We start from the raw sequence: 13,389 nt of genomic DNA on the forward strand, positions 1-13,389 counted from the left end.
AGATCTTTTGTGTCATCAATACCTTTTGTGTCATCCTTTGGGTCCGGAAGTCCCCCAGATCACACTAGTTTTCTTACGTCAGTAGGTACAGTTGGGTATACAGCAAATGAGTATGTGTTTACAAATGCAGTCACTGATGTGGAATTTGTCCAGATCCCCTTTAGAGTGAATTCTGCAACTTTGATCTGTTGAAATAGCAGATGGGCGACAGATAGGTCATGATGTTCTACTGTTCCTAAATCCTGCTTATCAATGAGGAACTTGGAAATGAAGCATGACTGACTACTGCTATCCGGGTTACAGTGAGTAAGTCTGCTTAATCCTCTGGATCTGCTGACCCAAACTCAGAACATCTCAGAGGATAAGTAAAATCTGCAGAACTTGGATCAGTAGCGGTGTTAGTACAGACAGCTTTGTGTTGACGTTTTGTGCACCTAGAACATGAGACCTTGCCCTTATTACTTCAGATTTGAGCCTTATGACCTCAGTTTACGTATATAAAGCAATGATTATTTTATTTTAATTTATTGACATGCTGTTGGCTGTCAGTTATGCTATATTTCAATCTTGGGCCCTGTGAGTGTGGGAATCCTTGCAGATTTTTTGGAGTGATAACTTTACCTCATGGCATAATGTCTTCTCCTATGGTATGCAGTGCGTGAATATGATGATTGCACTTCAGGAATGTACTGTTCAGTGTGTCAGGTGTTGCTGACTGTACAGAGTTTAGCACATCCAGATAATCAAGGTGTGCCCTTATAAATTGATTGCTGTCTCCATATCGATTCAGAAAAATTTTCTTAGTTTCCTCGTATGTGTTATAGGTATTCCATCTATCAACAAATTTGGTTCACCTCAGATGCCCTCAATAGCGCGTTTCTTTACTGTAGAAAGCTACGTGTCTTTATCAGCAGCTGATTCAAATTGTTCGCAGAAGTAGTGCCAAATTTCAACATCTCCACAAAATGGCTCGAGCTTAATGGCTGGCAGCTTGACAGAGTGCAATACAGTGGGGTAGGTGACTTAATATTCATCTGTGATGTTAAGGCTGAAAGCTTGTAATCAATTGCTTTTGTAGCCATCTCTATATTGCATTTAATTCCTAACAGTTCAGCATGTCTGTGCCATATTCATTGTCACAGAGAAAATTGTGAATAGCATCATCCAATGAAACAGGCTACTCTAAAGTATTTAGTTGACATTTGCTGTCGTCTTCAAGATCGTCAAATAGGCTTTCTGTAGTAAGTCTGTCAACAATGATCCTAGACTGCGTAGCATTAGTCCACTCCGTAGCTTTCTTTCTTTTAATATTTGCTGGCTGTTTGTTATACTGGGGATAACTAAGCATGCTTGTCTATAGCTTAGACATCCAACAAATAGCATATGTGTAAACGTAAAATAAATGGAATCTTTGTTAGCAAATTAGCTACTCTTAGGGCCAAAGTTCACAGTCCTGCAATTGCAATGCAAAGGAAAGTTCCTGAACCATGCCTTAAACAAAGTCTTGAAGCAAGCAGTTCATTTGATTTTATAATGTTGGGATGGACTTTTTATTTATTTATTTATTTATTTCTTATACATCTTTAAGGGTTAAAAATGCTATATCAATATTGTCTTTTGTCTACAAACACATTTACATATACAATTACATAAATAACATACAGGGTGTAAAATAATTGTAGATCTTTTCTAACATGATACAAAATTGTGCTTCATAGTTAAAATGTAAATAGCTTTAATCACTACATTTGAAAAACGTAACTTGCTGACTGTTGATATACCTGAGGAGTGTAATTCAGATTTGATGCATTTCATCCACTTAAAATGTCAAGAAATAAAACAGGTATTCACATTACAAAAAAGCAGACAGAATCATATTAAGAAGAAAGACTTCTGAAGCATGCAGAAACTGCTTCAAAAGACTAGACATCCTAACTTTTCCTCCACATATGTAAAACTACGCTATAGTCACAAAAGATAGTGCAGAGTTGACTACAAATGCTAGTGTACACACCCACAACACAGGGAGGAAGTATGACATACAAAGCATACCTCAATGAGTGATAATGCTTGAAAAAGGACACCAGAACTTAGGTATTAAATTACTAAGAAATTTGCCTAAAAACTGTGTGACAACATGCATGACACTAAGCTTTCAAAGAACCTAAAAAATTGTCTGGTGTAAAAGGAATTTTAGAGTGTTCATGAATACTGCTCACATTAAATTTGTAAATATTGTTAATTATAATCAGTGGTGTTCAAATATTTAGGAAGTTTGTTATAATGAAGGTTTTTGTATTTTTGACATGTCCTATATTACATGTATGTTCACTGTACACTATGTTATCTTACAGGCTCAGATAAGATTCAGTTCAATTCAGTTCGATCTGGGTTCAGTTCTATGTAATCTTAGGCAGCTTGCAATGAGTTCAACAAAAATACCAGCTAGTTGAAATACAAAAAATACTTTAAAATATGGTTATTGCATCACAGCACAGATAACACTGACATGGATTTAATGATGTAAGAATGATGCAATGTAGTTGCCACCATGAGTGCTTAGATAGGAGACAACAATAACATGATCAATTTACACATTTTTTAAATTGAACATCATTGAATTTACAATTGGAAGGTCTATCTTTTCACAAAGCTGGTTACAGAATTTAACTTTACACAGCGTTACCATATCACTGATACAATTCTTATATTGAAATATCAAGGTTTCATACTAAAATTCATAAAATATACATAAATAACAATGTCCTAATTATTACTATCAACTACTTTACAATTGCAATATAACTTTTGTTCCTAACATGAATTCTGGGTTTTACAGGGGACTGTATCATAATTTTTACTATTATCTTCTACATATATCTTTGGACAGTCATCAAAGTTACCTAGATTTCATCTTAAGTCAAGTAGTTTTCATTAATACAGTAGGTTAGCAATGTTACAGTTTAAACTTCTGCATATATATAACTTCGCAAAAATATTGCAAAGTAGTATCATAATCCCCGATATATGTGAAATCGTACTCTTCATTTAACACTGTCCTGTTTTGCTACATTACATACTGCATTTGATATATTTAATACATTCACATGCATGTTTAATCTAAAATGAAACTATACTAGTACATAAGATCATTTTTAGGGCTGATTTTGAGCTTTTGTATTGTATAAAATACTATTTCTCGAAGGCACTTCTCTATGGCTTTTTTTAAACATACTCAGTGACACATTGTATGCCTGTATTGGCAACATGTTAAATTTTAGGTTGGTGCATGAGTTTGTAGTATTTATGTTTTGCATGTTGGTATTCTGGTTGCTATGGGTTATTTATCGATTGTCATTTTTGATTTATAGTTCACAGCGGCTAGTTGAATTTACATATTGTAATTTTGTCATATGAAGATAATAAATGGAGCTGTGGATGCTAGAAAATGGAGTGCCAAGTGGAGAAATTGGTACATGTCTGAAATGTTCATATATTTGAGTTCAGTAGAGGGGTGACAGCAGCAGAAGCAACCAGAAACATTGACACCCTGAGCTGTGGGAGTGCCATTGGACAGAGTATGACAAGAAAACTTTTTTTTTTTCATTTTAAGGAGGATCAATTTGACATTAGTGACTCCCCACGTTCAAGAAGACCTCCAGAGTTTTATAAAGATTGTTTAAGTGCATTAATCCACAATGATCCAGGTAATTTCCAAGAATGTGTGCCTATCGAAGCTGCAGGCTGCAAAAGATATATATCGAACGTGTGATTCTAAATCGATCGCGCGACTGTGGTGGTGGGCGTTATGATAAATTATTTGTGAGATGCTAGGAGAAGCCAAACAATTTATGACGGTAGTCAGTGGGATGTCTGGTATTGTAGACATTTCTTTGGTCAATCGTCTCATGTGGAAGAATTTATTTCTATGCTTATGCAATGTAGAAAATTGTTTCAATTTTTGTCAGAAATGCTGTTCTCTACCCATATTTTTGCATGATATTTGCAGAGTCTTCCCAGGTTACGGTAAAAAGGAAATGCTTCCCGTAGCATACACATCAAATGGACTTTCTCATGACAACAACATCGACACGTGAGGTAAGTCGTTTCCTTTGCAATTACAACTATTTTAGTGATGCTCTTCTTTTGTCATTGCTGGAGTGACCACTATAAACATGCTCACTGCCACCACAGTCATGTCATTGATTTAGAATCACATGTTCAACATCTATCGTTTGTAGCCCGCAGCTTCAATAGGAAGTTAGCGTAATCCACATCAGTATGCTTGAGAACTGGCAAATGCGATGAACTGTGATCATTCACCCATTGTGTGACATTTGCATGTTGTGGTGAATATTCAAAAATCGGATGTATGGGTACCGCTTGCTCTACACCAAAATCACAAAAATCACCAGGTAGCCATGTGTGCATCTCTACTTGCTCATCATCAGTTGGCTCACAGAACCAACCATTCCTATCATGTATCATTACTGGTGATGAGAAATAGTGTCTTTATTCTAACATAAGGAAAATAAAGGAATGGTTGAGCCCAAACAAAGCAACAACTTTGTAAAAAGACATGCATGCATCCACAGAAGATAATATTATGCATCTGACAGTACAGCGGTGCTGTCGTGTATTACTAAGTTACTTCCCTGAGCTGTAACCATCACTGCTGGCATTTGTTGCTCAACAACACCCAGGAAGACTGTGTGAAGTTATGCTACTACATGATAATGTCCACCCGTAATCTGCTAGACTGACAAAAAACACTGTACAGGAGTTGGGTTGACAAGTCATTCTGCACCCACTGTATTCACCTGATTCTGTGCCTTCAGATTTTCACCTTTTTTGTGCTCTACTGAACAATTGTCAAGGAACTTCCTTTCTAGATGAAAATGCACTCTGAAGATGCTCAGTGAATTGTTCATCTCAAAACTACATGATTTCTACAGTCATGGAATCGAAAAGTTACCCCAGCATTGGCAGACTGTTATAAATAGTGAAGGAGAATATATTATTGGTGAGTAAAGTCTCTGCTATGTGTACCTGTTGTTTTTATTACACTTGTGGAAAAACGCTATGAGCTTATGCTCCAACCCAGTAGCTTTATGTGCATGTAGTTTTGAGTTTTATTAAGTCTAATGACTATAACGTCAGTCAACATTTTAGATGTGTGATATGTTGATGGACAGATTCTCATTGTTTGTGACTGTGTTAGTTTTCCTTTGTATGTATTAGACAACTTAGTATAAAGAGGGGTGTAACTGTTGGTATTTTTAGTTTTTTGAAATATGATCTACAAGACTGATTATTTATAACTCCACAGATGCATCTGATTGCTGCCTTTTGCCAAATGAGGGTGTTTTTTTGCTCCAGAGGAATTCTTTCACAACAAAATAGCATTATGTGAAGTGTGTGTGGAGAAAGGCAAAATATGCCCTAAACAACGGCTTTATGAGCGACGCAAGACCTTAGTTTATCTAACAAATACATGATACATACTTAGTAAATATATATTGTTAAATATATATTTGGTATGACTCTCCCATGTTAATTTTGAGTCAAGATGGATTCCAAGAAGTTTAGATAAAGCACAGTCATTGCCATCATTTTTAGTGCATATGCTAAAATAATATTTGTCACTTGTTCTGGATTAATATGCAGTTCATTGATTTGGAAGCACTTATGGCTGTTCTGAGATGATCCCTTCTTCCTGCTTTAATGCCCCTAATGCATAGAATGTGGATTTACACCACATAAGCTAGAGAAATCATTTACATATATTATGAAGAGCAAAAGGTCCAAACACAGAACCCTGTGGCACACCCTGCATGATATCCAAGCCATTTGACCTCATATTGTTGAATAGCATACTTGGTTTTCTCTCAGTTAGGTAGAATCTGACTAGAGAGAGTTCTGAGCCTCTGAAACCATAGCAGAAGAGTTTTTCTAGTGGAATTCTGTGGCTGACAGCGGCAGATGCCTTACTGAGATCTGCAAGGATAGTATTAACAGTTAACCTCAATTAGAATGATGATAATATATTTTCAGCTGCTTTTATTGTTGACAAACTGGAGCTGGAGCCATGCTGTGAGTCAATGAGAATATTATTCACAGACAGTTGTTGACTGATTTGGAGCTGTATGCAATGTTAAACAGTTTTCGAAAGGATGGACATGAAAGAGATTGTGTAGTAATTATTAGGACAAGACGTGCCACCTTTTTTGTGCAGAGAGTAACAGATGCCATTTTAAAGGCTGAAGGGGAACAGCCACTGACAAACATTTGGTTTGTAAGGAAACAAAGTGAATGTACTATTGTATCCACAATTTTTTTGATCAAATGATTGGAGAGACAATAAATGTCTTCCAATTTTGAGTAACTTAATTTTACTTTTGCAATTGCAATATCACTTACTTTTACCTATATCCATTAAAAGACAGGAATTATTTCTTCAATATTTTTTAGGATGCTGTGTCCATGATGTGAATTATGAATGTTGCCATATTTATGGCTACATTCAGTTGCAGCAGTGCTGTTCATATTGCCAGCATTACTGAAGAGTGTGTTGAAATCATCTGGTGTGATACCAGCATCAAAGGATGAGTCCTGACAACAGTTCAGACTGTTTTACATTCAATTTGGGACTTGCTAATATAACCATCATTCACCTTACACTTGCTTAATCTGATTTCTGCCTTGTATTTAGTCTTTAACCTTATGTAGTTTGCTCTTTCTGCTTCATATTCTTTGATTTGTCTTAGGTAATCATTAATGGAGTTCTAGACCTTTGTTGACCACGTGTGAACAAGCTATGCAGAGTTGTGAGATCATGTTGCTTGGCAGTTTCTTTATTTCTTCTCATTCCTTTATGGCAGTCAGTTTTGAATGTATCTGACAGTGCACTGATGAATAATGTAAATGCATTTTCGATATGAGTTGTTCCATGCAGAATGCCATTTCAGTTTGTTATCTTTAGCTATATTCTGAAGTTGTCAATTTACTAAATTTAATTGAAATCAAATGCCGGCTTTTTAGTATTTAAGATTAAGAAGATATCTTTATAGTCTGATAAAAAAGGTGTATTGAACAACCCTAGTTCATACTGATTCATCTCAACATTAGTAATTACATTATCAAGACAGGCAGAGTGTCTAGTTGAGTTAGGTCATGTGATCTTTAGCATGTTGAGTAGATTAAGTTCCTAAAATCACATGATCTGTACTGACTTATCTTTTGATGCAGTCCACATTGTCTCATATTTCCTGCAGCATGAATTAAGCTGTTAATTTTTGAAATCACATATGAAATTGTAATTTGACAGATTTTGGCACTATGATACCAATATTCACTGATTTATTTCTCACAAAGGAATGTACATTGTGGAATATACAGCAGATCATTTCATGGATACTCAGTAGTATCAGAGTGATCATAATTACAGGTACCCACCCACAATAGAAATACTTGTGTAGTTGATAGTGGAGGTTTCAGGAACCAGAGATTGTTAACTCCCATGTCTGGAAACAGGATAGGTATCAGCAGATTGCTAGAAAAAAATTCTGAAGATGGCCTTGTAAGCCAAGAACTGGTTAACACAATAAAAGTAATATTGTAGAACAAAAGCAAACTGGTGCTTTCCATTTATTATAATGTTGTTCTACCAAGAACTGACGGAAGATTCTGTTAACATGAGGAAATATTTGTTCAGTGCATCACAATATAATAATGAGTACTAATGACTATGCTGTCATGCCATCTAACTCAAACAATATCAACCATTTGTAGAGGAACTGGCTAGCAGAGGCATATAAAGCAGGTGTTGATTATTGTAACACAGCTTTGGAATCACTTCTTCAGTACTGAAGATGATCACTTCGACAAAGGTAAATTGAATAATAGTTCTTAAGTAAACGCACAGTTATGGAAGGAAAGCATAAAGCTGGAATACTGTAGTCATAGCTACAATAATTATCTACGTATTGTAGATACAAAATATATATGAAAAACACACAAACTTCGATAGATTTCTGTCTCAATGATATTGAGAAAGTGCTCTAATTAAGAAGCAAATTAATTCCTTTTTTCTTTAATGATAACATTAGCTGTACAGTTGCAAAATCTTTTAATAACATGAACTATTGAAATAGTTGACACACAAAAATTGCTGTGATGAAACAGGAGCTGTTAACTTAACAGTGGTATGTACTGACTGCATTAACATGACCTTCTCTTACAATTATTTTCCGTTAGAATAGCTCTGTATGTCTATAATCATGGTCTGAATTTATATAGTGTTAAGCATTATTGTAATGCATATTGTACCAAAATGTATCATGCGATTGTAATTATGAAATAATGGTTGAGGTCATCGTTAGTTTATCACCTACTTGAAACAATTACAGACCACCTTAAAAATTTTATTTTTCGCAATTGTGACAGTGAAGAGATTGTAAATTCCTCCTTCTTCATGTATATAGCAATAGTTCACTGCCACTTTAAATTTTTATAGGTGTCTCAGCAGCAGGTTTCAAGACAGAATATAGTATCCAGTTTGAAAAAGCAAGAAATCAGAACCTGATTTTAAAACTATGCAATTCACTGGAGCTGAATTTTCCAGCCAGCAGTGCCCATGATGGTCATATTTATAGAATAGTTGATTCTGAAACTGAAGGATTAGAAGGTCAGACTTTAAACTATTTTGTATGTATACCCAATGTGAATTTGAGTAATCATCTATGATCAAGAATTGATCAGTTTTGGTGTCTGTGATGGTGAAGTATTGTTTAAGATTGCCTTACATACACTCCTGGAAATTGAAATAAGAACACCGTGAATTCATTGTCCCAGGAAGGGGAAACTTTATTGGCACATTCCTGGGGTCAGATACATCACATGATCACACTGACAGAACCACAGGCACATAGACACAGGCAACAGAGCATGCACAATGTCGGCACTAGTACAGTGTATATCCACCTTTCGCAGCAATGCAGGCTGCTACTCTCCCATGGAGACGATCGTAGAGATGCTGGATGTAGTCCTGTGGAATGGCTTGCCATGCCATTTCCACCTGGCGCCTCAGTTGGACCAGCGTTCGTGCTGGACGTGCAGACCACGTGAGACGACGTTTCATCCAGTCCCAAACATGCTCAATGGGGGACAGATCCGGAGATCTTGCTGGCCAGAGTAGTTGACTTACACCTTCTAGAGCACGTTGGGTGGCACGGGATACATGCGGACGTGCATTGTCCTGTTGGAAGAGCAAGTTCCCTTGCCGGTCTAGGAATGGTAGAACAATGGGTTCGATGACGGTTTGGATGTACCGTGCCCTATTCAGTGTCCCCTCGACAATCACCAGTGGTGTACGGCCAGTGTAGGAGATCGCTCCCCACACCATGATGCCGGGTGTTGGCCCTGTGTGCCTCGGTCGTATGCAGTCCTGATTGTGGCGCTCACCTGCACGGCGCCAAACACGCATACGACCATCATTGGCACCAAGGCAGAAGCGACTCTCATCGCTGAAGACGACACGTCTCCATTCGTCCCTCCATTCACGCCTGTCGCGACACCACTGGAGGCGGGCTGCACGATGTTGGGGCGTGAGCGGAAGACGGCCTAACGGTGTGCGGGACCGTAGCCCAGCTTCATGGAGACGGTTGCGAATGGTCCTCGCCGATACCCCAGGAGCAACAGTGTCCCTAATTTGCTGGGAAGTGGCGGTGCGGTCCCCTACGGCACTGCGTAGGATCCTACGGTCTTGGCGTGCATCCGTGCGTCGCTGCGGTCCGGTCCCAGGTCGACGGGCACGTGCACCTTCCGCCGACCACTGGCGACAACATCGATGTACTGTGGAGACTTCACGCCCCACGTGTTGAGCAATTCGGCGGTACGTCCACCCGGCCTCCCGCATGCCCACTATACGCCCTCGCTCAAAGTCCGTCAACTGCACATACGGTTCACATCCACGCTGTCGCGGCGTGCTACCAGTGTTAAAGACTGCGATGGAGCTCCGTATGCCACGGCAAACTGGCTGACACTGACGGCGGCGGTGCACAAATGCTGCGCAGCTAGCGCCATTCGACGGCCAACACCGCGGTTCCTGGTGTGTCCGCTGTGCCGTGCGTGTGATCATTGCTTGTACAGCCCTCTCGCAGTGTCCGGAGCAAGTATGGTGGGTCTGACACACCGGTGTCAATGTGTTCTTTTTTCCATTTCCAGGAGTGTATAAATGTACCCTTACGTACTGGGTGCAGCGTAAGTCAGTTAATCGCTGCATATGTCTGTCCATGATCAAATTGTGGCTAAATAATTAAGTAATATGCACACACTGAAAAATCATGAAACCTATGCACAGCTTCAATCCATCATGAAATTATAGCTGAGTAATTAATTAATATCCCCACACTGAAAAGTCAAAGAATTATGTGCAGTGAAATTTGTTACTAACAAGTGACATCTGAGTTTTGGCATCATTTGTTTATTAATTGTAAGCTGTAAAGTGTACATTACGATCACAATATTGTATACAGAACAGTGCATGTTTGCATTACAAGAAAATGCACTTATTGCTCTTATTGCACTTAAAATAATGGTGTTCGAGTTAATCTGGAAAGAAAGAGATGTTTGATTTAATCATAGTTCAGCCAAATGAAGTGGAATGAAAATGCTATTGAAACTCTCGAAAAAGATATCCACAACATCTTATGCACTTAAGAGTCCTTGTATCCGCATGCAGTAATGAACGATATACTTTAGTTATGTTCATTCAGGAATCAGTTATGGTATTATTTTCTGGGGAAACAGTGCTCAGAATTTACGAACAGTATTTAAAATGCAAAAGAGAGCCATAAGAATTATAACGAAAATCAGTAAGCGGGCCCACTGCAGAGATTTTTTCAAAATGTTAGAAATTCTAACTATTCCTTGTGAATGTATATTCCAAACCATAGTGTACAGAAAGAAAAGCATAGAAAATTATAGCACAAATAGCAGTTTTCATGACTATAGTACAAGAACAAGTCACTGTCTTCATCTAGACAGGAAGAATAAACATAAGACTCGAAATAGCTTCTTGTATGAAGGTGTAATACTGTATAGTAAACTGCCACAGAAAATAAAAGAAACAGATAACATGTACCGCTTTAGGAAAAATCTTAAATTGTTTTTGCAGGAACATTACTTTTACACTATAAGTGATTTCCTTAGTACAAAATGATTGTAAATAACTTTTGTTTCACAATATTTAACTATATGTAATGTTTTGATAAGGATTGTAAATAACTTATGTGTCACAATGTTTAACTACAAGTAACAGCAAATTGTATAAAAATATGAATGTACACTGACAACATCCATACTTTTAAAATGTCCACAGATGGCTAAATAAATAAATAAATAAATAAAATGTTTAGAAGCCCTGTAATGAACTTCTAGGAATAAAAAGTGGCAGGTTTGGACGGAGATTATTCTTTAGTGATTATTAAATACAAACTGGAAACAGAAGAGGAAGAAAAAGGAAATACTATATTTGGCACTAAGTCATTAAGCTCACAAGTGGCCAAGGGTTAAACAAAAGTGTGAAGTCTAGTTCAATAGAAGAATAATGTGTGATAATAGATATCTTAGACATTTTACCGGAATTAAAGCTTTTTTTTAAGGTGGATTATAATTGCAGAAATGCTGGAGTTTATGGGTGGAAGAAGTGAGTACAAAAATGCATCATGATTCATACAAAAACTTAGTATAGATCAAATGGAAACCAAAGCAAAAGCTTATTGTTGTCAGTGAAAAATGAAGCAATATTGATAGAAAAGAATGATCAAAAGAGGAATTGTTAGCGTATACTGGAAGATTAAATGAACCAGTGTAGCAGATGGTTACCGATACTTTTCAGCGTTAATAGCAGTGTGGGTATCAGGAACTGGACGTATTTAACTCTTGTGTCTGGAAACAGGATTCACATAATAGATTTCCAGAAAAATATTGATGTTGTGCAGTAACTGTAGACAGTTTCAAGAAGTGTTTAATTATCACTGTTACATCAATATCTTTTAGATTGTTGGCTATCATAATATGCACAACACATGAGGAAATATTTGTCCAGTGCATAAAAACGTAATAACGAGTAGTAATGACTATACTATCATGCAATCTAAATCAAACAACAACAGCCATTTATAGAGGCTAACAGAGGCATATAAAGACGATATTAATTATTGTAACTCAGCTTTGGAATCACTTCACCATCATCTTCAGTACTAAAGATGATCATTTTGACAAAGGTAAAACGAATAATAGTTCTAAGTTAACAAACAGTTATGGAAGGAAAGCATAAAGCTGGAGTAGTGTAGTCACAGCTACAAGAATTATCTACATGTTGTGGATACGAAATGTACATTAAAAAACACGCATACTTTGATAACTTTCCGTCACAGTGATATTCAGAAAGTGTAGTAATCAAGAAGCAATTTAATTACATATTTTCTTGAATAATAACATTAGCTGTACAATTACAAAATTTTGTAGTAACTTAAACTTTTGAAATAGTTGGCACACAAAAATTGCTGTGAAGAACCAGGACCTGCTAACTTAAAAGTGGTATGTACTGACTATATTAACATGGCCCTAGTCTTCCCTTATAGTAATTAAATATGTCTACACACATGGTCTGAATTTATACAGACGTTAAGCATTATTGTAATGCACATTATACCAAAATGTGTCATGCTGTTGTAATTATGAAATAGCACTTGACATCATCTTTACTTTATCACCCACTTGAAACAATTACAGACTGCCTTAAAATTTTATTTCCCACAGCTGTGAAATTGAATATTTTGTAAATTCCTCTTTCTTCATATATATTGCAATAGTTGATTGCCACTTGCAATTTTTATAGGTGTCTCAGCATCGGGTTTCAAGACAGAATGTAGTGTCCAGTTTGAAAAATCAAGAAATCAAAACCTGATTTTAAAATTATGTGATTCACTGGAGCCAAATTTATCAGCCAGCAGTACCCATGATGAGCGTGTTTATAGACTAGTTGATTCTCAAACTGAAGGATGGAAAGGTCAGACTTTAAACTGAATATTTTGCATGTACCCTCATTGTGAATTTGTGTAATCACATATGATCAAGAGTTGATCAGTTTTGGTGTCTATGATTGTGATATGCTGTTTAGATTGCCTTTGGTCTGAACTGCCAGAGATGACAGTCATGTGTGCATGAGGTGTGCTTGCTTGTGTGAATAATGAGTGTGTGTTTCTTTTTCTATATCTGATGAAGGCTGTTTCTGAAAGCTATATACACATATACAAGTCTTTTAATTGTGCTTGTTTACAACTTAATATTTCATCTTTATGGTAAATAGTGATCGTTCTTTTC

At 36.9% G+C, this 13,389-nt stretch overlaps 1 protein-coding gene across 1 annotated transcript in view; it reads left to right on the top strand.

The window, feature by feature from the left end:
* LOC124777907 (ATP-dependent zinc metalloprotease YME1L-like) overlaps positions 1–13,389 on the top strand; it is a 170,089-nt gene that overhangs the window by 228 nt on the left and 156,472 nt on the right. The window contains exons 2-3 of the mRNA XM_047253460.1: positions 8,516–8,686; positions 12,905–13,075. Of these exons, the coding sequence (XP_047109416.1) occupies positions 8,516–8,686; positions 12,905–13,075 (342 nt within the window). The remainder of the gene's footprint in view (positions 1–8,515; positions 8,687–12,904; positions 13,076–13,389) is intronic.

Source organism: Schistocerca piceifrons, chromosome 1, assembly GCF_021461385.2.
Source record: "Schistocerca piceifrons isolate TAMUIC-IGC-003096 chromosome 1, iqSchPice1.1, whole genome shotgun sequence".
NCBI classification, from domain to species: Eukaryota; Metazoa; Arthropoda; class Insecta; order Orthoptera; family Acrididae; genus Schistocerca; species Schistocerca piceifrons.